We start from the raw sequence: 22,809 nt of genomic DNA, 5'->3' as shown, positions 1-22,809 counted from the left end.
TGATACCACTAAAAAGCACAGAAAGAAGTGTTAAGAAAGGAGACCTGGACTGCAAGGCTGGGAAGATAGGAGGGAACTAGCAAAGGATATGAGAGACAAGTTCCCAGTCAGGCAGAAGAAAACCAGTGTTGTGTTCTGGAAGCAAATATAGTCTTTGAAGAAGAGAGAGATCAACTGCTGGATGCCACAGATAGATTACCTAATTAAGTACTGAGAACTGACCTTTGTATTTAACAGTGTGGAGATTGCTGGTGACCTTGACAGGGGAAGTTTTGATGAAGCAGTAGGAGTGAGGGCCTAACTGGAATGGGCTTGGGTGAGGATGGCAGGAGGAAGGTAAGAGTTGTTTTGCTATGAAGAGAGCAAAGCAATGGGTGGCTTTGTGGCAGGAGTGCGAAGTCCACTTCTCTAAGATGTGAGAGTCATGCCAACAGAAATGATACAGACAAGGAAGGAAGCTTAAGCTAATGTGATATACTTGAATAGTTCAGAGGATGAGGTGAGTATTAAGAGGAGAAACAGAAATAACTCAATTGTAGCAACAGGAAGGGTTATGTGGGCACAAAAAGTGGATGAGTGTCTACTTGTGTAAGCAGGACCATTTTGTACATTTGAAAGGATATTGTTGTGAACAATGACCCAGGATATAAAAGCTGGCAGATAACTAACAACAATTATATAATGGTCATAAGAATATGTGTATAAGTAGCTCAAGCAATACCTACAATGAACTACCCTTATATGAAGTTTTAGTTTAGTTCATGTAAATAAAGGGGAGGGACCATCCATCTTCTCAGTTTCAGCCATGCTACTTCCAACCAGTTGTGAAATGAAACAAAAGATACACTCAAGCTTTGTCTGCTTTATTTCACTACATTAAGCAATAAGGCAAAACAGTAACCTTTCATGAAGACCAAAGAGTGCCTCTCATTCTCAAAAGGGACCAAAAAGGAAGCTTCTTCACAATATGCATGACACTTAGCTCATTATGCCTATAACATGTACTTTGAAACAAATAAAACTTTGGTGAGTGAATCAAATCACAAATCCAAACTAACTTAGCCTTATATTTCCAAAATTTTAGTTTCCAGTGCAGACGAGGTCTAACTCTCCTGTGGTGGTGCACACTAGCATTAAAAACCTTGCACCTGATCTAATGTAAGAAAGGCAACAGATGAAATTCCTAACCAGCTGCAGGTGTTGAATCATCTCTATGAACACACAGAATTATCAACTTGCACTAAAACCCATCTCAAGGAAACATTACTCCAGTGGCTCTTGTTATTCTGTGTTAATTTGACTTCAGAAGAAAAAAATTCTATGATCAAAAATGTTTTTATGTTTCAGTATCATACTGGAGTGAGGAGACCTATTACTGCAACATTATTACTTTTGGGAACAAATACCAGCTACAAGCCATAAAGGCATGACATAAAACTGCAAGCAGCCTATGCAAATGTGTAAACATATGAAGCTACTCTCTCCTTTGTTGCCCATTTCCTCCACTGGCAAATATGAAGCAGTGGTTTCACAACAGACTCTAGTACGTGGGGAAATAAAAATTAATTTGACATTCTATGGGATCACGAAAAATTAAGCTCTTTTTGTAGTCTGCAAACTTATAATACCCATCTCCCTGCCCCAATTCCCGAGAGGCTAAATTTTAGTTATTATCACAATATTAGAGATGAGTATTTTTTCCCTTATGTTGCAGCACAATATATTGGGCTGTGAGAATATTGCTTCATAAAATTGACCTTGAGGGTGCAATTTAGTGTCCTTCAAAAGTTTCCCAAATAGCTTTGTCTTTCAAGGAGAGTTGACAAGTATTATGTATCTCTATTCTAGATTATATATCTTATTTTTTTTTTAAGACTGAAAATTAAAAACAAAACTAGGGTAAGTAGGAATTTTTTCTTTCCTCAAAAGTCTGTTGACCACACACCAAGAATACTTTTGAGAAAATGTGGTGCAGCTGGTGGTCTACTTACTGTATTAAGTCTCATTTGAGAAAACATCACAGAAATTAAGGTTAGCAACCCAGCAAGGACCCAGGTGAAAACAGCAGGTCTGCTGTTAGGCCAGCACTCTGGGCTACTTGCTGAATTATGTTATGGTTTACAATCAAAATGGTCTTATTTGATACACCATATGACAAAAGGCTTAGACTCAGTGAGGGGTGTTTTTTGCCCCCCATCTTAATATCCAATTTTGGATTCAAGACATTGTAATAGTTCATTTCTTCTTCAAATCAGTGGAAAGTACTTTATTTCAGGTCATACTAAAAATCTAACCTTTAAAATGTTTTTTACAGTCTCAAAGTGAACTTGTCCACTCAGGTTTCCTGCGGAGTTTTTCAAGTCCCAAATACTCAGAACAATTTATTGAATTAAAAAGGCAGAGAAGAAAAGAGAGGATGAGCGGTAAGAACAAAGACTGTCTCCCGTGGCAGCATTCATTCCTAGGTATTGGGGCAAAACTTAAAACAAATGGAATTTGCTACCCTCTTGATATGACATGTAATTCCTTGCTTCTTTCACATTCTTAAAAGGAAAAGCTTCATATTGTTCTGGGAAAAAAATTAAAAGCAACTGATAAATTAGTGTCCTATATTCATCTAGAAAGAGGGTAAATGAGAGTGCCTTATTTCACAGGTTTTTCCAAACATCACAAAACTAAAGGTAATATGTCAATTCTATTTTTTTTTCTTTTGCCAAACAGAAATCTATGACAAAATGAGAGCCATGTTGGCAAATAAAGGGGTAAGTTTTAGATGGCTAGATGATATATACTGGAATGCAGAAAGCAGCTGGCACATTGAGACCAATGCTGGATCATTAATAGCAGGTCCACCTTTGGGATATCACTGTTAAGTTTCAACTGTCGGATTATGATCCTTTGTGAGATCAGATCAAGAGATAGTATAGTCAGTTTCTCAGGTGGTAAATATAACACCATTCTGAGGAACAGCCATCCCCTTTACTGGGATGGAGCTATGTTGCTGTTATTCAACGTGCAGGGCTCAGTGAGGGAAACACAGATTGACTGGTGTCAATAGAGGTGACAGCAAGAGGAACAGCAGTTACCCTGTGTTCCCGATGCCTGGCTTGTGCTCCCACTCTTGGGAAGAGGACCGAGTAGTGCATGGGTACATCATGATAAACAAAGCCTAATGAAGCAGGAGCTTCCATGTTTTAACACAGGTCTGTGGTGACATTGTCTTAGGTGGAATCTGCCCACCAAAGTAACCTTTTAAGGAAGAAGCGGGCCCAAGCTGAGTTCCACATGCTGGGTGAGCCAGATGACTTCTGTGCTCTGGTCACTTTCTTCAATGGGGCGAATTGGGGCTGCCAGATTTTTAAAATCATGCTTCATCTTGAAGGACACGGTCACTTCACCATCCTCGCGCTGGGGGGTAACTTTGATGAAAATACCCACTTTGTTGGCCTTTCTGAAGGCTATAATGCTATGGAAAGAAAAAAGTAGAGTATTAGGTAGGTCACAAGTCAGCCAAACCACTATGACTTACAGTCATTTTATGGCACGATGGGGAATCCCTGATAAGACTACCATTTTATTTATCAACAATGAAGAATTTCTCTAGTAAATATTGATCTCTTTATTTTCTTAATACTGCAAAAGTAAATACAGTCAAGAAACATTCAAGTAGGAAAAAATAAGTTCTTCTCCTTCTATTCAGTACAGAGAGACAACTCAAAACACTATTTCTTAACCTACCAGATATTTTCCCATGAGCTTATACTTTTCTGCTTTTTTAACCAACACAAATGGGACATACTATATTATGGTTTGCATCTGAGGTGCCCCCAAAAGCTCACATGTGAGACAATGCAAGAAGGTTCAGAGGAGAAAAGATTGGGTTGTAAAAGTCTTAACCCAATCAGTGAATTAATCCCCTGATAGAGATTAAAAACTGGTAACTTTAGTGGTAGGGTGTGGCTGGAGGTGGGAATTAGGGCGTGACTTTGGGATATATATCTACATCTGGAGAGTGGAGTATCTCTCTCTCTGCTTACTGATCACCGTGATGTGAGCTACTTCCCTCTGCTACCCTCTCCTGCCATGGGGTTCAGCCTCACCTTGAACCCTGAGTAATGGAGCCAGCCTTCTATGACTAAGACTTCTGAAACTTTGAGTCCTAACTCTTCCTCCTTTATAATTGTGCTGGTTGGGTCCTTTAGTCACAGCAATGAAAAAGCTGACTAACTTGCTCCCTCCCTCCGCCCCTGTCTCTGGTTTATACTAAACACCTTTCCATATTGGTGTCCGTAAATTTTCTACATTTCATGCAATTGTTGCATAGCAGTCCATCATGAATTTATCACAACTGGTATGCTGGGGTTGCTGCCAATTTTTCTCTTATAATCATGGAGTGTAAACATCCATTTACCTTTACATTCACCTTCGTGCACATAATATTTCTATCAGTCATAGGCTGATGTCTGAAGTTTTAATAACACAAAGCTTTAAGGCAATGCCTTCAATTAGTGTGTTTCTATAAAACCTGTGCAAATTGGGAATTTTTAGAACAGAAAAGTCTCTTTGGTTAGGGTTCCCATTTCAGTTTTCCTTCACCTGTACCTGAAGTTTGTTCTTTAATAACTTATCTTCAAAAAGTAAAAAGGCAATTAAAAGAACAATTTACTGTTACTCTAAGAAAAGTTACTGGAATAAGAACTTACATATTTATACAGTAGTATATAGTATATCCATATATCTGAATGTTCTGTTAAGTATAACAACATAAAACGTATTTTTTAAAACCAATCTATTATGTATTCAGACTGGAATTTGGTATCTCAGATGATCTTCTCAGACATTCACCTGGCTTAACAAATGTCTGTACCTAATTACTCCAACTGAAGGACCCACATAAAACAAGGATTTCAGAGAATACATTCTAAATTATATCAACTCAACACATTTTGTATTACAATAACTAACGGAATCCTTGCAAAAAAAAAAAAGTTAAAAATCAGTAAAAGGGAAAAAGCCTTCATTGTCTTTAATTTCCAGGCAACCCCTGATATCTAGCAGGTTTTTTAAAAAACGAAACAAATTCAGATTTCTGGTCTCTAGCTAGACCTGCTAAAGAGATCCTCTGGGGGTGGAGTCTTTAATACCACACATAACAAAACAGAATACCTGCCCTGGTATCTTCTGAAGCTAATGGAAGTTTACTATCTCTGTACTAATCTTTACCTTTGCCTTCACTTAGTTTTCCAACCCATCCCATGTTCTCTCTTCTCCCCAGGAGGGAGCTTTTGAACCATTCTATTATAAAAAAAACCTTAAATGTTCCCTGTGACTGTTTGTCATGATACTGTTTTTCAGCTCCAAACCCAGCTTTTTCTACCTTGCTTTTCGACAGGATTCCGCTTTGTAGGCTGGCTCCCTATTAGGTTCTGTCAACAGGGGACTCTAAAGGAGACAGAAGCTTAGAGGAAGAAGGGTCTTGCTTCTCCATTTCAGTTTCCTGTTTGCTTGTGGTTCTTGTAAGCATCGCTCTACCCAGATAGTGGCAGTATTCACGTAAGATTTCCAATTCTTTTCTGACTAGCTTTATCATGCCACTCTGAGATGCCAATAAGATATTGTTTCCTGTACTTTCCATTAGGTCTGAATTTTAGCTCTATGAGGTGCTTCTTTCAAGTTTCTAAATTTTAATAATTCTGAATTTTATTGTTATTTTAGTTCTACGTATTTGGGAACAGTATAATAATCTGATACATGTATACAATGCACAATCAAATCAGGTTAGTTAGAATTTCCATTTCAAACATTGTTCTAAAACATTTTTTGATTATTATTCAGCTTTTTTCAAAGATTTAACCTTGAATTTTCAATACCCACTTAATGTGCAGGAGGATTCACTTACTGGCAAGCAAAATTTAATTTGATTAGTATAAAATAGATTCTACTACTATCTCTGAACTCTTAATTTTATTACAGTAATTAAAAATTACAGTGGCATTAGCACTTTTTTTTTTTTTTTTTTTTTTTTTAAGAAAGCTGGTGTGCTGTGATTTTATGGCAAGTTCACTAGCTACAGAGACACTATTTTGTAAATGGAGAGAGATAAGTGTTATGCTTTTCTTTACATACTGGTGTTCTTGTGCTATCACTGCAAAAGACAAGTGCCAGCTCTGCTACAAATTTACATGAATAAATCTGCAGTTTTATGGTGCATACAAGGCACCTGGGATCTTGTTAAAATGCACACTCCGATTCAGTAGGTCAGGAATGGGACCTGAGTCTACATTTCTTATAAACTCTCAGGAGACACCCATGTTGTTCCATAGACCACACTTTGAGTAACAAGGGTCTTCGAATTTAATTACAAAATGAGAAATATTTTCTGTACCTGGGATCTGGTATTAAATCCTATCTATTCTATGTTGCAAAATTTAAAAATATTTTTTTATTACCATGTAATAAAACAGTACATATTTATGAGGTATAATGTGGTATTTCAATATATGTACACAATGGGTATTGTCCAAATTATGGTAATTATTGTTTGCATCTCATTATAATTCAGAGTTTGAAGCCTTTAAATCCTCTCTTCTAGTTTGAATTTTAATATTTCTAACTATTTCCGTTTGCTCTTAGCACTAAGGGTGGTGGCTGCTTCATAAAATTGCTGCATCAGAGATCTTTTTAACCTCTTAAGTAGCCAAGTTAACAATTCTTTGTATTAAATTCTCTCTGCTCAAAAAATGGATGCAGTTTCTGATTTTAGACTGGATCCTACTAATGAATTCCCTATCCAAGGAAAAGTTTATTATTTTACTTCTCAATTATTAAGGATGAGAATAGGAACTATGAATTATTCTAAGGGGCTGTGAGTGAGGAACAAATCCAATAATAAATCTACAGGGATCGAATAATATCTTATCTTACTCAAAATCATTTTAAAAACATGTACATGAAACATTTTTATTAAGGTGAGAAAATATATTTAAGTAAAAAAACAAAGGCTGATTAGGCATGGTGGTACATGCCTGTAATCCTAGTGACTTGGGAAGCTGAGGTAAGGCCAGCCTCAGCAACTTAGCAAGGCCCTAGTAACTTAGTGAAACCCTGTCTCAAAATAAAAAAAATAATAATAAAATAAAAAGGGCTGGGATGACTCAGTGGTTAAATGTTCCTGGGACCAATCCCTGGTAAGAAACAAACAAACAAAAAGAAAAGCTAAAAATTGTTCGCAGAATAATCCCAAAGATGGAAAAAATATTAGGAAGGATAAACGCTAAAATACAAAAGATGCTCATCTTGGATGGTAGGGTAATTTTATTTTTGTTTTCATGATTTTAGATATATTTCCCAAAGTTTACACAGTGATTATTTTTATAAACAGGAAAGGAAAAAAAGTTATTTTCAATATTCAGATAAGAAAATTTAGGCATGTAAATAGACATCTTATATCAGCCAATTGTGTTCTGGGGGTCACAAAAAGATCACTCACTCAGGATCATCCTGAAAATCCTGGGGTTCTGCCAACTCATCATATTCTGCTGCTGCATCCTTGCCAGCTAAAATGAGCTCTTTGGGAGGCACCACCACCTGGAGAACACAGACAGACCTGCTTCAGAAAGGAGCAATGTGGTGTTGCACACTCATACAACAGAACATGACAAGTATTATACTGCTCTAGACATTCAGAGGTGAACAGCAAGTTTCAGGACTTATATAGCATATACTACTTACACAAAGTTTAAAAACACTACTTAGGAATATGTGTATTTTCAATAAATAAGAATGAAGAAACTATGGGAATGATACATTGATTGCTTACTTCTTCACTGGAGCTGAAGCAGGGATATCAACAGGGAGAACTGATTGCTTTAGTTATATCTTTAATGTTTCATTTCTTTTTTTTTCCTTTTAATTATTTTTAATTTTAATATTTCCTAAGGGGATACATTAGTACATGGTGTTTATTATACTATTTTTTGGTATATCTGAAATCGCCAACAGTTTAAAAAAACATAAAAGAGAAACAGTAGTTCAATACAACATTTTCTGACAAGGGACAGAGTATATTATGGTCATGCAGGCTTCAGACTTACCTATATGTAGCAATTAGGCCTCAACTTTGCTGTCTCAGAGTGTAATATAAACAATGCCAACCACATTTCTAATTATGGATATAAATGTAGCAGGGATGGTATATAGAGAAACAGAGAGTGAGGGCATATATATTTTCAAGCTGGGTATCTGTATCAGGCACTCACTTCTGTCTCTGTCCTATGAGTATTATTAAAAAAAAAAATGAAGCAAGGACAGTTAAGTGCCTCTCTGGAGGTGATGCTAGTAAGGAAATTACTAAAAACAGAAGAAAAGGGATAAAGAAATTCTTTAGTAATATTATTTGAATAACAGCTAAAGATATAGGTATCCTTTTTACCAATTTTTGTTGAATATCATGCTGAATTACAAATCAGTAATAAGTGATCTTTAAAGAAAAATTCTTGTCCCCAAATTTCCAGTACTAGAAAAATCACTGAGTAGCAAAATATAAGGAGGATGTATTTCATTCATTCAACTTACACTAATTTTTAAAGAGTCAAAAACATCATCTTAATATTTAGTAAGTTCTATGCACAATTTAAGTAGATGAAATCTAGAAGAGACATCCCAGCCTTTAAAAGAAGATGATATTTTATATGGGTCTTGAAGAATGAGTATGCATTAGACTGAGGCTGAAAGGGCATCTACCCTAGGGACATATGTAAGGAGGCATTCTATGTAAAATGAACAGTATATGCCATTCCCCAGTATGTAAGTTTATAAACTCACTGGATCTGCTTGGATCACAATCATTAATGTAGTAATATCTAGAGAATGCTAAATTTGAGAATCTGGAGGAAGGTCAGGCTGGAAGAAAAGTAGTGATGTTATTATAGAGCTCTTCTGCTATGCCAAGGAATTTGGACTTCATTCTAAAGCCAGAAAGATGATAAATGATCAGCATGCTGTGCAGTTGGATTTTAGAAAGATCACCCTGGTGGCAATACAAATGATGGGCTGAAATAGAGGCAGGGTATGTGAAATATGGTGAGGTCAGGTAGAAAGTACTATCACAAATTAGGGCAGAAATCATGAGAGCTTCCAACAGAGCAGTGGCAATATGTTTGGAGATAAAGAAAAACAATTAGAAGGTGGAAATAGAAGATGCTGACTAGATGTGGAAATGACAGTGCAGAGTCTTTTAAGCCAGGTCAAATGAGGCTCCCATAGACAAAGTTAGGGTGTGTCAGGATGAGGCAAAACATTCCTACCTTAGCAGTGCTATTGATATCATCAGGATCCCCCTCCTCACACTCAAACAGAGTCACATGGGTAAGGTTTTCCACAGGATTCGTAAGAGTCAGAAGGACCTGGCTCTCCTGGAAGATGAGAAAAGCATCTCTCAGACATGTGCCACTGCTGCCACCTATGTCCACTTTCTTAGCTGCTACACCAAGAATTTCACAAAATCATTCCAGTTCTCCTAAGCAATGAGACCTACCTATACCTCTACATTACTGCATTCTCTGTGTTAAGTGATCTCCATTCTATTATCTATATAGTAGGCTATGTTCTCTGGACCTGCTACTTCACTGAGGAAATGAAAGATTCCAGTTACTAGCTCCAGAAATTCTCAGGAATGTGTATTATCCATATTCATCCCACCTAGATGGCCATTTAGAGACTAAAAAGAGGAGGACCTCATAAATAAAATATGGGAGCCACAGGCTAGCAAAATGTATTTAAAAAAATTTTTTTAGTTGTAGATGGACACTATACCTTTATTTATTTTTATGTGATGCTGAGGATCAAACCCAGTGCCTCATGCATGACAGGCAAGCATTCTATCACTGAGCCACAACCCCAGCCCTAGCAAGATGTATTAACACAGAAAAAAATGACACACCAAGACGATAAGACCCTTTTAAGGCTTCTTGAACCATGGTGACTTACCTCTGTTTGCTATTCTCAAGATCAGCGAAATACTTTTTCAAATGAAGAGACTACATTTAAATGTTTTCATTAGCAGCATGAAAGGAAAGAGCTGTACAGATATTACAGAATATATTATAATTCACTGGAGACAGAGAGACACAGGTGTGAGAGAGAGGAGTGTGGAGGAAAAGGGCATACACCAGGACTTTAAGAAAAGGGCTACAGTAGAGAAGAAATTTAGTTGATTCCTGGTACAGATGTTTAGACACATGTAAGACCATGAAGCATCTCCAGGCTGGGAAGAGTGAGAGATGCCTATGGGGTCCACCATCATCTTTCTTTCCCTCACTTACAAATCTATCTTTACAGAATGCGCATCTTGCTCCTATATACATTCCGAAGTTGCTGCTTAAATCCCAGCTTAAAACAACTTAAAGTCTCATTCTTTATTATTCCAAACTGACTCCTTTTCTACACCTTGCTCACTGTATCCAACAGCAAACACACATGCACACATCAATAATCAGTCAATTCTTTCTGCTAATAAGTAAGGTACTAACCTTCATGTAGCGAAGGTTGGGAATTGACATGATTCTCACTTCTGGAATATAATTGCTATTGATGAATAGAAAAATGCATTAATGTTCACCGGAATCTCTTGAAATTATTATTACTTTTTAAAAAGGTAGTAAATAAATAAAGAATTTCTTATGTTAAATAGAAAATATAAGAGAAAAAAATTTTAAAGAATCTTATCACCACAGTAACAGATAAGACACGAAAACCCAACTGGTAGCAAGTGCTTTCTGAAATCTTAGTTACAGAGTCTATATGTACAGAGCTAGTTTATAGCCTATGTTGTATATGTTTCATGACTGATATTTTCCTCATTAGATATATATTTTTTGATCTTATTTCATTTTTATAGTTCTAGAAGGCAACTGCTTATACAATCCAAATCTCATTTAATATGTTTTGAGGCTATAAAAACATATTCTTACAAGTACTGCACACTAACCAATTGTGCCACTGCAGTTCCTACAAAAACACATTCTTACCAAATACTTAAATAGCACTTGTATGCCAGGCCATGTTCTAAGCACTTTATAAATACTGGTTAATGCAATCTTCACTGCAACTGCACGAGATGGGATTATCTCCACTATCAAATAAATAAATGAATAAATTGAAGAAACTGGGCATGGTAAATTCCAGAATTCAAACTCTGGCAGTTTAATTCCAATGACCTTGCTTTTAATCACTATGTTTTATGCTGCCTTTCTGAATAATACAAAAGAATATTGCGTATGCTTGTAATCCCAGTGGCATGGGAAGCTGAGGCAGGAGGATTAGGAGTTCAAGGTCAGCTTCAGCAATTTAGCAAGTCCCAAATAAGCAACTTAGTGAGACCTGGTCTTAAAATATAAAAAGGGCTGGGGCTGTGGTTCAGTGCCCCTGGGTTCAATCTCTTGATACCAAAATTTTCATTTATAAAATGAGGATAATAATGGCATTTATCTTTTGTGAAGGAAAGTTAAATAATATGTACAAAAAGTGTTTGCAATGAAACGTGTAAATGTTAGCTGTGCATGTATATTAACATAAGACAAAATCTCCTGCAGCAACACTAAAAGTGAAAAAACCCACATCTTATAATCAAGGAAATAAGATATTTTAAATTCAAGCTACATATTTGTCATAGAAAACAGCAGGATTAATTGAATAATTTAACTGAACTTCAAGGGTTCCCTAAAAAGAGTTTGGATTCAGTTGGTCTGAGGTATGTAAGCTAGGGAATCTGTATTAAGACTGCCAGGTGATTCTACTGTGATGATAGAAGGAAAAAAAAAGCACTTTTTCTCAAAGCAAGCTTAAGAAAGTGATGCTAAACATGGTCGACCATTCAGGGTTTCTGTATGAAATTAGTCTTAATTAAGAAAGTAGTTAATCCTAGAATTTACATGTGCCATTTTTGTAGTTCTCTTAATCCTAACCAGTTATATATTAAATAAAGAGTAATTAGGAAAAAGAACATATATATGTATTTTTTTTAATTTTTAAAACAACATATTTTAAAATGGTAAGTTAGAGTTACATGACATGCAAATAAAATAGCTTATATAATTCTTTTCAACAACCTCATGGGGAGGCATTACTCCTATTTCAGAGATGAGGGAAATAACTTTAGACAAATAGAGTGAGAGACCCCACACCTAACTCTTCTAACTTCCTAACTCACCAGTTTAGTACTTCCCAATGTTTTTGTCGCCCCCACCTTTTTTCGTAGTATTGCAGACTGAAACCAGGGGTGCTCTACCACTGACTTATGGCCCCAGCTCAGTTTTTCATTTTGAGACAGGGTCTTGCTAAATTGCCAAGGTTGGCCTCCAAGTTGAATCCTCCTGCCTCAGCCTCCTAAGTAGTTGGTATTACAGGTGTTTGCCACTGCATCCAGTCCAATGGCTTTTTAAAAAATTGCTGTATAATAATGTATTGTAGGAATGTACCTCAATTTAATAAGTAATTTCCTCACTGATGGCTAATCAGTTTGACACTGAAAATTGTTTCCAGTTTTTACCATTAAAATGCTACAATATATGCCAGCAATAGTGCATGCCTGTATTCCCAGCAGCTTGGGAGGCTGAGGCAGGAGGATCTGGAGTTCAGAGCCAGCCTCAGCAAAACCAAGATACCTAGCAATTCAGTGAGACCCTGTCTGTAAATAAAATACAAAATAGGGGTATGGATGTGGCTTGGTCGTCAAGTACCTCTGAGTTCAATCTCTGTTACCAAAAAAAAAAAAAAAAAAAAAAAAAAGAGAGAGAGAGACTGTGCATCAACTTAAAAAAAATATGCTACAATACATTTTTTAGGATATATCTGTGTAAAATGAATCCTTATGTATTACTTTTGTTTCTACAGAATAGATTCCTGAGATAGCACTTTTGGGTTAAAAAGTCTGTAATTTGTCTTGATATTCTCAGACCATTCTCCAAAAAGATTCTAGCAATTCATAATCCTATCAATAATGTATGTGAATAAATATTTACCTACATTCTCATGAGCATTAGATGCTATTTTTAAATCCTTTCCAATTAAATCTTAGCATTTTTTCATATGTATCTTCTGGCCATTTTGAATTTCTCCTCATGCTGCCTGTTCAAACCCTTTACCCTTACAACCCATCTCACTACTTCTATTTTTATGTTGGAATTGGTGAAAATTCTACAAACCAGGGCTATTAACTTGTCACGAGTGCCAAATACTCTTTCCTGTTCTACTGTCTGTTAATTTTATCTTTTACAGCTCATGTTTCATTTTGCCAATGTCAAAGGTGTTTCCTTAGTGGTTTCTTTCCTTGCTTGGAAGGAAATGCTTATTTTTTTACATTTAGTCAATATTTTCATAATTTTTCAAAATATTTTTCTTATTTGATGGGTGATTTTTATTTACAAAATCTCCTTCTACTGATAAGCCTCAGTGAGTTAACACTACTTTAATCACTTTTATTCCACTCAAAATTAACATTGCTTCAGGCATACTCTTTGTTATACTTTATTATTTTTTAGTTTTTGAAAGTATTATCCCCAAACTTAGGTACTTAACACCAACCCCAAATACTCACACAGCAACCAGTTGGATTTTGAATTTGATAGATGTTGGATTAAATTCCGGCTTGCTCAAATTATGTTCACATTTCTATAAAGAAATATATCAGAGAAAAACAAGAATATACTTTGCTGATCCACAGAGCTGATAAATTCAGAAGGATGGCATTTAGTAAGAATTTTCTTTTATTCTGCTGTAAGGCTGTTTTGAAATACAGTGTATTCTATTGCTAACTGAAAATTATAAAAGACAAGTGATCACACTATCAAATACTATTATACCTTTATACTACTTAAAAACTACTGAAATCACTCATACATAGCAAGTAGTATTTACTGTATATGCTGAAAAATGTGCTCACTGGATTAAATGGATTTAAACATCACATAAACTTATAATGTGGGTATAAGTACTATAATGTTCCCACTTTACAGATGATTAAAATGGGACACAAGAAGCATAAATAACCTGTACAACCTCACAGAGCCAATAAGGTTGGAAAGTAAAATTTAAATCCAAGTAGCATAATTCCAGTAGTATAATCCCATGCTTCAAAATACCATAATGATTATTTACCACTTTTGTTGTCTTTTTTGGGCACTCTTTACTATCTCCTTAAAAAAAAGGGAATTATATAAAACTAGTTCAATTTTTTAAAAAAATTGATTTATTCTAATTAGGTATACATGACAGCAGATTGTAATTCGATTCATTATACACAAAATGGAGCACAACTTTTCATTTCTCTGGTTATATGTTGTGGAGTGACACCATATGTGCAGTCATTCATGCACCTAGGGTAATGATGTCTAAATTTTTTTTTTTTTACCTGTACAAAAAAGGTATCCAGTGTAAAGATTACCCATTACCTGTGTCCTCCCTTGTTCCTTGTTCCAGAGCCAAACTAAATCTACATAAGACTATACACATAAAGATATAAGATCTTTCTTTCTTTACAATAATACAAAAAAGAACATTTTATACATTCTTTTGCCTTCTGCTTTTTTTCACTTAATCTAGCTTGGTATTAATTGCATTCCAGCATACAAAGAAAAGCCTCTCAGTCCCACTCTAACAATTTTTGTTAATTTATTTAACCAGACATGAATTGATGGATATATAGTATATTTCCACTATTTTGCTATACAGGTAAAGCAGCAATGAGTATTCTTATACTTCATTTACATTCCAATGTATACACGTATCTATACGATAATTTCCTGAAACCAGGTCAATGAGTGTATGCATTTATTAATAGATACTGCCAAACTGCTAGCTTTTGATAATCAGATAATTATGAAGTGGTGTCTTACAGTAGTTTTAATGTACATTTCCCTAATTACTGTGTAAGTTTGAATATCTTTCAGGTTTACTGGCTATTAGGATTTCTTGGCTATGATTTATATGTTACTATCTACTGGTTATTTTTTATATTGGGCTATCTTTTCTTTGCTGATTTGCTAAAGTTCATTATATATTCTGGGTACTAATTGTTTGTTAATTAAATACTTTATAAATTACTCTTCTCAGTCTGTGGCCTTTTGTATAATAGGTTTTTTTGGGGATGGGAGCATAAATTTACTTTTAATGTGATCGAATATACAGCTTTTTACTTTATAGTAAAAAATTTAAAAAAATAATTTTTTTAGTTGTAGATTAACACAATATCTTTATTTATTTATTTTTATGTGATGTTGAGGATTGAACCCAGTGCCCCACACATGCGAGGCAAGCACTCTACCACTGAGCCACAACCCCAGCCCCTATAATAAAAAATTTTTAACTTAAAAATTACTCTACAGAAATTTACATATTTGACGATTTGGTCTTATTTATGGAACACTCTCCTACCTATATTTTCTTCTTAGAGGTTTTATGCTTCACATTTGCTTGAAATGTTCCTGAAATTGACTTTCATGTCAAGGTATGAACTCAATTTTTTTTCATATAATCATTTAACTTGACAAAATTTAATCATCTTATTCTTTTTCCCAATGACCTGCAACACCATATTTTATAAATATCAAATTTTCTCACATGCATAGTTCTGTTTCTACTTTTTCTATTCTGTTCTGATAGGGTATTACATATATATCTACATATGTGTGTGTATATACACATACATATAAGTATGTATATGTATATGTGTATACACACATATGTATATATATGTATATATACACATAAAATGTATACATATAATATACAAAGTTTTCTTTTTTCATGTTTGTACATATCTTTAGTTTTTCTCCCTTCTTATATAAAGCCATGTATCTTCCATGTACCCTTTCTCTACTTAAAATATGTCTCATATTAATACATTATTTTTAATAAATTTATAGCATACATTGGGTGTATATACTGTAACTCTGCTTATTTTGGTTGATTCTTATGGAAGTGCATGGTAGAATACTAGAAGTAAGGCTGATAGGACAAAAGGTTAACTGCTTATTTACATTTGGTAGATATTAGTATATTAATGCTATAATACATAACTGACAATATCTATTAATTTAATTTACTATTATTTTTACTCTTTTTTAAGGAAGTGACTTTTGATTTTGTTTCTTGTTTGCATTTTATATTGTTTTCTTAACTCATTAATATAGTACCTGCTCATCTTTCTGGTTCCTTTAGATTTACTTTGCTATTGTAACTTCTTGAAATGGATGCTAAGAAAGGGATCTTTTAACTTTTTTAATATACACACATACCCCTACCTACATCTGTATCTCTACACACAGCTACACATACCTATAAATTTCTAAGCTTTGTTCTACAGGACTTACTGATGTCTAACTTAATTATATTATGATTAAATCATGTAATTCAACAATTTTATCTTCTGAAAAATGTTGAGACTTACTTTACAATCCAGTATATAGTCATTTTTTTATAAGTGCTCTGTGTTTATTTAAAATCAATGTACATATTCTGCAGATATTAGGTAAATGCTTTATATATGCTCATTTGGTCAGGATTATAAAATTGTCCAAAGATTCCATATTCCTTAATGATTATTTATGTTTGGTCTCAGTTACTGATTATTTATGTCTATTTATGTAATTTTCTCAAACGTTACTTCATGTATTTTGAGTTTCATTTTATTTGGTACATACAAATGTAGTCTCTTGGGTGGGGCTGGGGCTCAGCGGTAGAGCACTCGCCTAACATGTGTGAGGCCCTGGGTTCGATCCTCAGCACCACATATAAATAAATAAAACAAAGGTATTGTGTCCACCTACAACTAAAAAAAAAAAAAAGTAGTCTCTTAGTTTCTTAGTGAACTAAATATTTTTTTAATAAATTATCATTCTTTTATAAAAGTCTATAAAATATATCTTATTCCATATATCTGTAACTTCAACTTTTCTGAATTCTCAATGTTTGTGTTTCTTGTAATCAGCATAAAGATGAGTGGTTTCATTTTGTTCATTTTATTAGTGTGGTAATCTTTATCTTTTAATGGAAGCATTCAGTTTATTAGTATTAAATGTAAATAGTAAAATATCTGGTTTTTAATCTAACTACATGCTTTCTAACTGAACCACCAATATATAGGTTATTTTGCCTGTTATTTTCTTTAAAAAAAGGGTTCTTCATTGTGGAAATTTTCGAACATGCAAAAATAGAGTCAGTATCACAAATTCTTAGGTCCTTATCATCTAACTTCAACCATCACTACTTTGATACCCAATCTTGCTGCTTCTATTCTTTCATCTTACTCCTTATCCTTAATAGCTTTGCTTTGTGATGTCAGACATCATGACATTTGATCCATAAATATTTCAGTATCTCCCAAAGATAAAGTTATTTTTAAAAATAGCAATACTATTATTGTCTCTAAAACAAACCAAACCAAACCAAAAAAAAGCAACAATTTTTTTTGGGGGGGTACTGGGGATTGACCCAGGGACACTTTACCACTAAGTGACATCCCCAGTCCATTTATATTTTAATTTTGAGACAGGGTCTTGCTAAGTTACTGAGGCTAGCCTTGAACTTTGATCCTTCTGCCTTAGCCTCCTGAGTAGCTTGAATCATAGATATGCACCATCACATCTGGTTAAAAAAGAACAATTCTTTAATAACATCAAAAACTCTGTCAGTGTTTAAATTTCTCCAAAGATTTCATACATTTTCTTTCATTTTTTCCTCTTTCCCTTCCTCTCAAGATCCCTTTTTTTCCTCTTAATTTAAATCAGGATCTACATAAAGTCTGTGCAGTTTTTTTGGTTGCTCTTAACCAACAGCTGCATTATTTGGTAACATTAGCTCAGTATCCATATGTGGTTATTTAAATGAGCAAAAGATTTAATGTCTTAGTTACACTATCATATTTCAAGTGCTCAGTCCATATGTGACTAGTGGATACCATGCTGGACTGTACAGATTCAGATGTTGTTTGTCCTATAGATTTCTAGAGCCTGAATTTTGCTCATTTTTCTTATTTTTTGCTCTCTTTTAAATTTTTTATTTTGTATTAGTGTTTTCCCCCATCTCTACCAACCTAAAAGCTATACACTCTTTCAGGGATTAGCACTGTGCATTAAACCTTCAGATATTTCAGATTCCACATTTGTAAAGTAGGATAACAACAGTATCTACCTCCATAGGATTGTGAGGTTTGAGTTTATATTGAAAGCAGATCAACTGAAATAATGACTGGGTTCCTCATATATTCTGTTTTCTGTATTTACCACATTGGTCAGATACCAATTCTATTTATTTCTGCTTTTCTCTTGTACAAATGCCAACTCTACAGAAAAGAATACTTACTCGGCAGCGCAGGGACCGTTTGATCAGAAGATGTTTGTGACGAGGATAGAGTTGTGAAGCACAAATTGGTTGGAAGTCAGGCTGTAAGAGGCGCTGCTGAAGGGTAGTCACTATCGTGAAAGGCAGAAACTAAGTTTAGTGACTTTAAAAATGTTTAGTTTAGTGACTTTCAAAATCTGACTTATGTAGTCAGTAGTTACATGGAGCAATACTACCATTATAGATAGTGTCGTTCAAAAAACTACAATTCAGAAACTTGATTGACATTTTATAGTTCTTCAAATGATTACATCTATTTTATTTTCTATGTATAATTTTACCACTAACAACTAGTCCGTTAAACATCTCAATCACCAGGCATATAAATAACAAAAAGTAAGTATGTGTATAATAGAAACAGTGTAAAATTACCCTCTGTTAAATTTACTGGTCTTGTGTAATAGTCTTCAGGTAAAGGTTCTACTTCATCCACGGCTTGAGCTGGCTCAATCTTTATCTCTTTCTGGTCCTCTCCTTCTTTAAGGCTAAAAGATAAGAGATTAATTTCCCAAGGATCCATATGATCATCCTCCAAGTTGTATCAATATTTGACATATTCTTCTACTGTAGAATATTCATTAGTTTTGATCTTTTCTTTTTTTGGTACTGGGAATTGAATCCAGGGTGCTTAATCATCGAGCCACATCTCCAGCCCTTTTTATATTTTATTTAGATACAGCATTTTGCTGAATTGCTTATGGCCTTACCAAATTGCTGAGACTGGCTTTAAACTCATGATCCACCTACCTCAGCCTCTAGAGCCGCTGGAATTACAGGCCTGTGCCACCACATCTGGTTTTGTTTTGTTTTGTTTTTCTAAGTATGAAAATCTCTTTCCCCATTGACATATATCCTTTTTCTCTTTTTGGGGGCACACCTGCAGTGGCTCGGGGGACTGAGGCAGGAGGATCACAAGTTCAAAACCAGCCTCAGTAACCTGATATAATAAGCAACCCAGTGAGACCCTGTCTCTAAATAAAATACAAAATAGGGCTAGGAATGTGGTGCAGTGGTTGAGTACTCCTGAGTTCAATCCCTGGTACCCACCATGGCCTGGCAAAAAAAAAGTTCCTTAAATATTAATTTTGATACCTGCTTTTCTTTTCAAAATCTAATGTTCAAACTTACGAAAGTCCAGCAAGGGTACTGATGGACGCGCCAGCTCGGGGTCGCTGAAGCCTGGTTCCAAGACCATATTTGTCCTAAACAAAATTCAAAAATCCCTATTAGAAAATCCATTTATATATTGTATTCACTGAAACAAAGAATTTGGGGTGGGATAGCATGAGAAGCTTAGGGAAATAAGCAAACACAAAACAAAACCAAACCAAACCCAAAAACTAATTTAAAAGCTGCTTTTAAAGACAGTGGTTTGTAAACCCACACTATTATTCTATTCCTAAAATAATAAAAGCACCAAAATGGAGATTGAAACTACATTAATACCAGTAAAAGTGAATTAAATGTGAGTTTTTGCTATTAAGCTAAAAAATCTAAGCTGTGGCTCAGGTAAGAACTATGTGGAGTGTCTAAGACAGGTGATGAATTTCATCCTGGAACACCAGAGACCATCTGCTAACTTCTTCAGGGTTAGCAAGAATTATAAAACAGAACTTACCACTACATGAATAGTATGTTGCTGTAGAGCCCCCAAATAGCAGCAGGTTGCAACAGAGACAAAAAAATGCAGCATAAGATAGAAGCAAACTCATACAGCAGGCAGGTATATGGGAAAGTTGGAAGGATAATGCATTTAATTCAAATTCCTCTCCTAAATATATAGTACCGCATGTGCTGATTATACCTTTGGACTTGAAAAAAATCTGGCTGCTTTGCAAATGTCAATGTTTTATTAAATTCCAATCTAAATATTTTCATATGAACCTTACCAATCTTTAGGGTTTTAATGGCTTAACTCATTCTCATGTCGATACAGTATGACAAGTTACTTCATCCTGCCAGCTCTCATTATGTCAAGTGTAAAATGGGGATACATTATCTGTCCCACAAGATTGTTGTGAGGATTAAATAAAATAATACAAACAGAGTGCTAAGCATGTGCTTGACACATCATTGACATTCAATAATACAAACAAAGTGCTTAGCACAGTGCTTGACACATCACTGACATTCAATAAATGTTCTTTATTGAATGTCAATCTGTTGGGTCTCAAGCAAGCACAAAGAAACCAAATTGTTCCATAAAAGCAAATAAAACTTGGGGGACAACAACAAAAACTCAAAACTTTCATCTCTTGCTTCTGCCTACTAGTATAAAAACTGATTAAAGAATAACTTCCATAAATAATTCCTATAAAAAATTGCATGTGTATCTATTACTATTTAACCACTCAACTGCACTGTGTAAAAGTCAGTGTTTCTGATTTTGGAGAAATATGGGAAGCTATAAAAAACAAACAAAAAAAACACTATAGAGTTGGGAAACTACTACTACCAGGGTGTCAAAGGTAGGCTACACGGGTAATCTCAATAAAATCTACCACTTGCCCACCTTCTTCTTCTCAGACTTTCTCGAATACACAAAAGTTGCAAGTAGAGTTAGGCGGTGCCTATAAAATTAAATAGTAGCCTTTTGAGGGGAAATATTCAAAAGATAGAAGTAATGGTGAAAAAAACACAAATGTCCTTTGGACTCAAACGTCTGCTACCCAACACTCAGGAATCTAGGACAATGGCCACTTTTTGAAATGTTATGTCCCACAAGTTTTGCAATGTCCATTTTTTTGGTACCAAATCCTCACCGAAAAAGCCAGAGGCATATAGTTTCTACGTCGTGCCAATTTCTTGCGATCTCGCTCAACCTTCTCTTTCTGAGCAAGCTGCTGATAATATTCAATCAATTTGTTCATCTGTAATAAATCAAAGACTTAGTATTTGTTTTGCAAAAAAAGCTAACAGGAAACATACAAAATAGATAAACCATATTGACTAGTTACATAATCAGTACAGAGAAGACAAATTAGTTAAGATGGGCAAGTATGTGCTTTTTCTTTAAAGAGAATTTCTTCATTACATGATCTGCTTTTAGAATCGAAATGAAACCTTCAAGTTCAACCACAGAAAGAAATGGGCAATAAAAAGACTTGAAAATTTCAGGTTCTTTTTTTCATCATTGTTTTATCTTACTGCTTATTTCTTCTTCCAATTGCTCCTATTTTTTTCTGCATGAATCATTTATTTCCAAGAATATGACATTTCATATTCTATTTTATACTCCTCCATCATACTCTTACTTTTAAAGTATTTTAATCATAAAGCAGCATACATTATTTACAAACAGTTCAAATAATATATAAACATAAATAAACCATAAAACTTCTCTTTCATCTCTGTGTGCCTAAGTTGACCTCTTTACTCAGTTATCCACTACTATCAGTTTGGATATCATTCTCATACACTAGAGACATAGCACATTATATTCTGCATAATTTCAAAACACCTGTGTATAGACATACAACTTGAATTTCCATGTAAAAGGGAATGAAAATTATAACATTCTTTTTCACTGCAAATATCCTGAACTTTCTATCCAGTACAAATACATTGGGTTCATCTTTCTATCCAGTGCAAATAGATCAATGTCATTTTTTAAAAAAGGTTGTAACTTATTGGAAAGAGATACCCTATAAGGTATTTAACCAATTCCTACAACTGAATCAACTAGACTTATGGTGCCCACGACTGTACTCTGAATTCAGCAGTAACTACTTTTTAGGAACACTAATCTGATCCTGTTATCTCCTCCACTTAATAGTTTCTCAAACTCCTTAATTTGGTCCTGCATGGTCAGACCCTAAATTCCTCTTTGTTGTGACTATGCTCCACTCTAGTGACACTCCCTTTCTTACCTACCATATGTTTTGCTTCCTTCACTTACAACGTTTTTGCATATTTTGTTTCCCTGCCTTACATTCTTTCCCCTCTGTGCCTGTTGTCCTCAATTCTCAGTGGATGTCCCTCACCCCTTCACATGTTCACATGGCACAATTTCTCTCCTTCACATTACTTACCATGGTTTTCTCTTTATCTGGGAATTATATGAATGATTGATTTGACTTTCCCCCCTCATTAGACTTAAACTCTATGAAAGTAGGGACTATATATCAATATGGTCCTTGGCATATAGTTATTCACTTTTTATGTCTGAAATGTGTGTGTGCGCGCGCGTGCGTGCACACGCGTATGCATACATGTAAGCATTTCTATAATTCATGCAAGAATCCAAGAAGTATATACAGCCAGGAGCTCAAGAAATCTATATCAACCTACACTAATATTATAATAGTACAACAAAGAAAACCCATTTCCCCACACTTTGACCCAGGATATTTTCATATTTCTAATTTTTGCTGATATTATAGATGAATAATTACTGTTTAATTTGTACTGACA

At 34.7% G+C, this 22,809-nt stretch overlaps 1 protein-coding gene across 1 annotated transcript in view; it reads right to left on the bottom strand.

Annotated features, from left to right (window-relative positions):
• Positions 1-847: 847 nt before the first annotated feature.
• Positions 848-22,809, bottom strand: part of DCTN4 (dynactin subunit 4) — a 32,330-nt gene continuing 10,368 nt past the window's right edge. Inside the window, exons 5-13 of the mRNA XM_081286909.1 lie at positions 21,159-21,266; positions 19,525-19,598; positions 18,769-18,881; positions 18,358-18,467; positions 13,595-13,668; positions 10,530-10,584; positions 9,306-9,413; positions 7,490-7,587; positions 848-3,466 (exon numbers count right to left, since the gene is read on the bottom strand). Of these exons, the coding sequence (XP_081143035.1) occupies positions 3,253-3,466; positions 7,490-7,587; positions 9,306-9,413; positions 10,530-10,584; positions 13,595-13,668; positions 18,358-18,467; positions 18,769-18,881; positions 19,525-19,598; positions 21,159-21,266 (954 nt within the window). The 3' untranslated portion in view covers positions 848-3,252. The remainder of the gene's footprint in view (positions 3,467-7,489; positions 7,588-9,305; positions 9,414-10,529; positions 10,585-13,594; positions 13,669-18,357; positions 18,468-18,768; positions 18,882-19,524; positions 19,599-21,158; positions 21,267-22,809) is intronic.

The sequence above is a fragment of the Spermophilus citellus genome (genome assembly GCF_964194105.1).
Source record: "Spermophilus citellus genome assembly, chromosome: 1".
NCBI classification, from domain to species: domain Eukaryota; kingdom Metazoa; phylum Chordata; class Mammalia; order Rodentia; family Sciuridae; genus Spermophilus; species Spermophilus citellus.
This window is presented reverse-complemented; position numbering and strand designations above follow the sequence as displayed.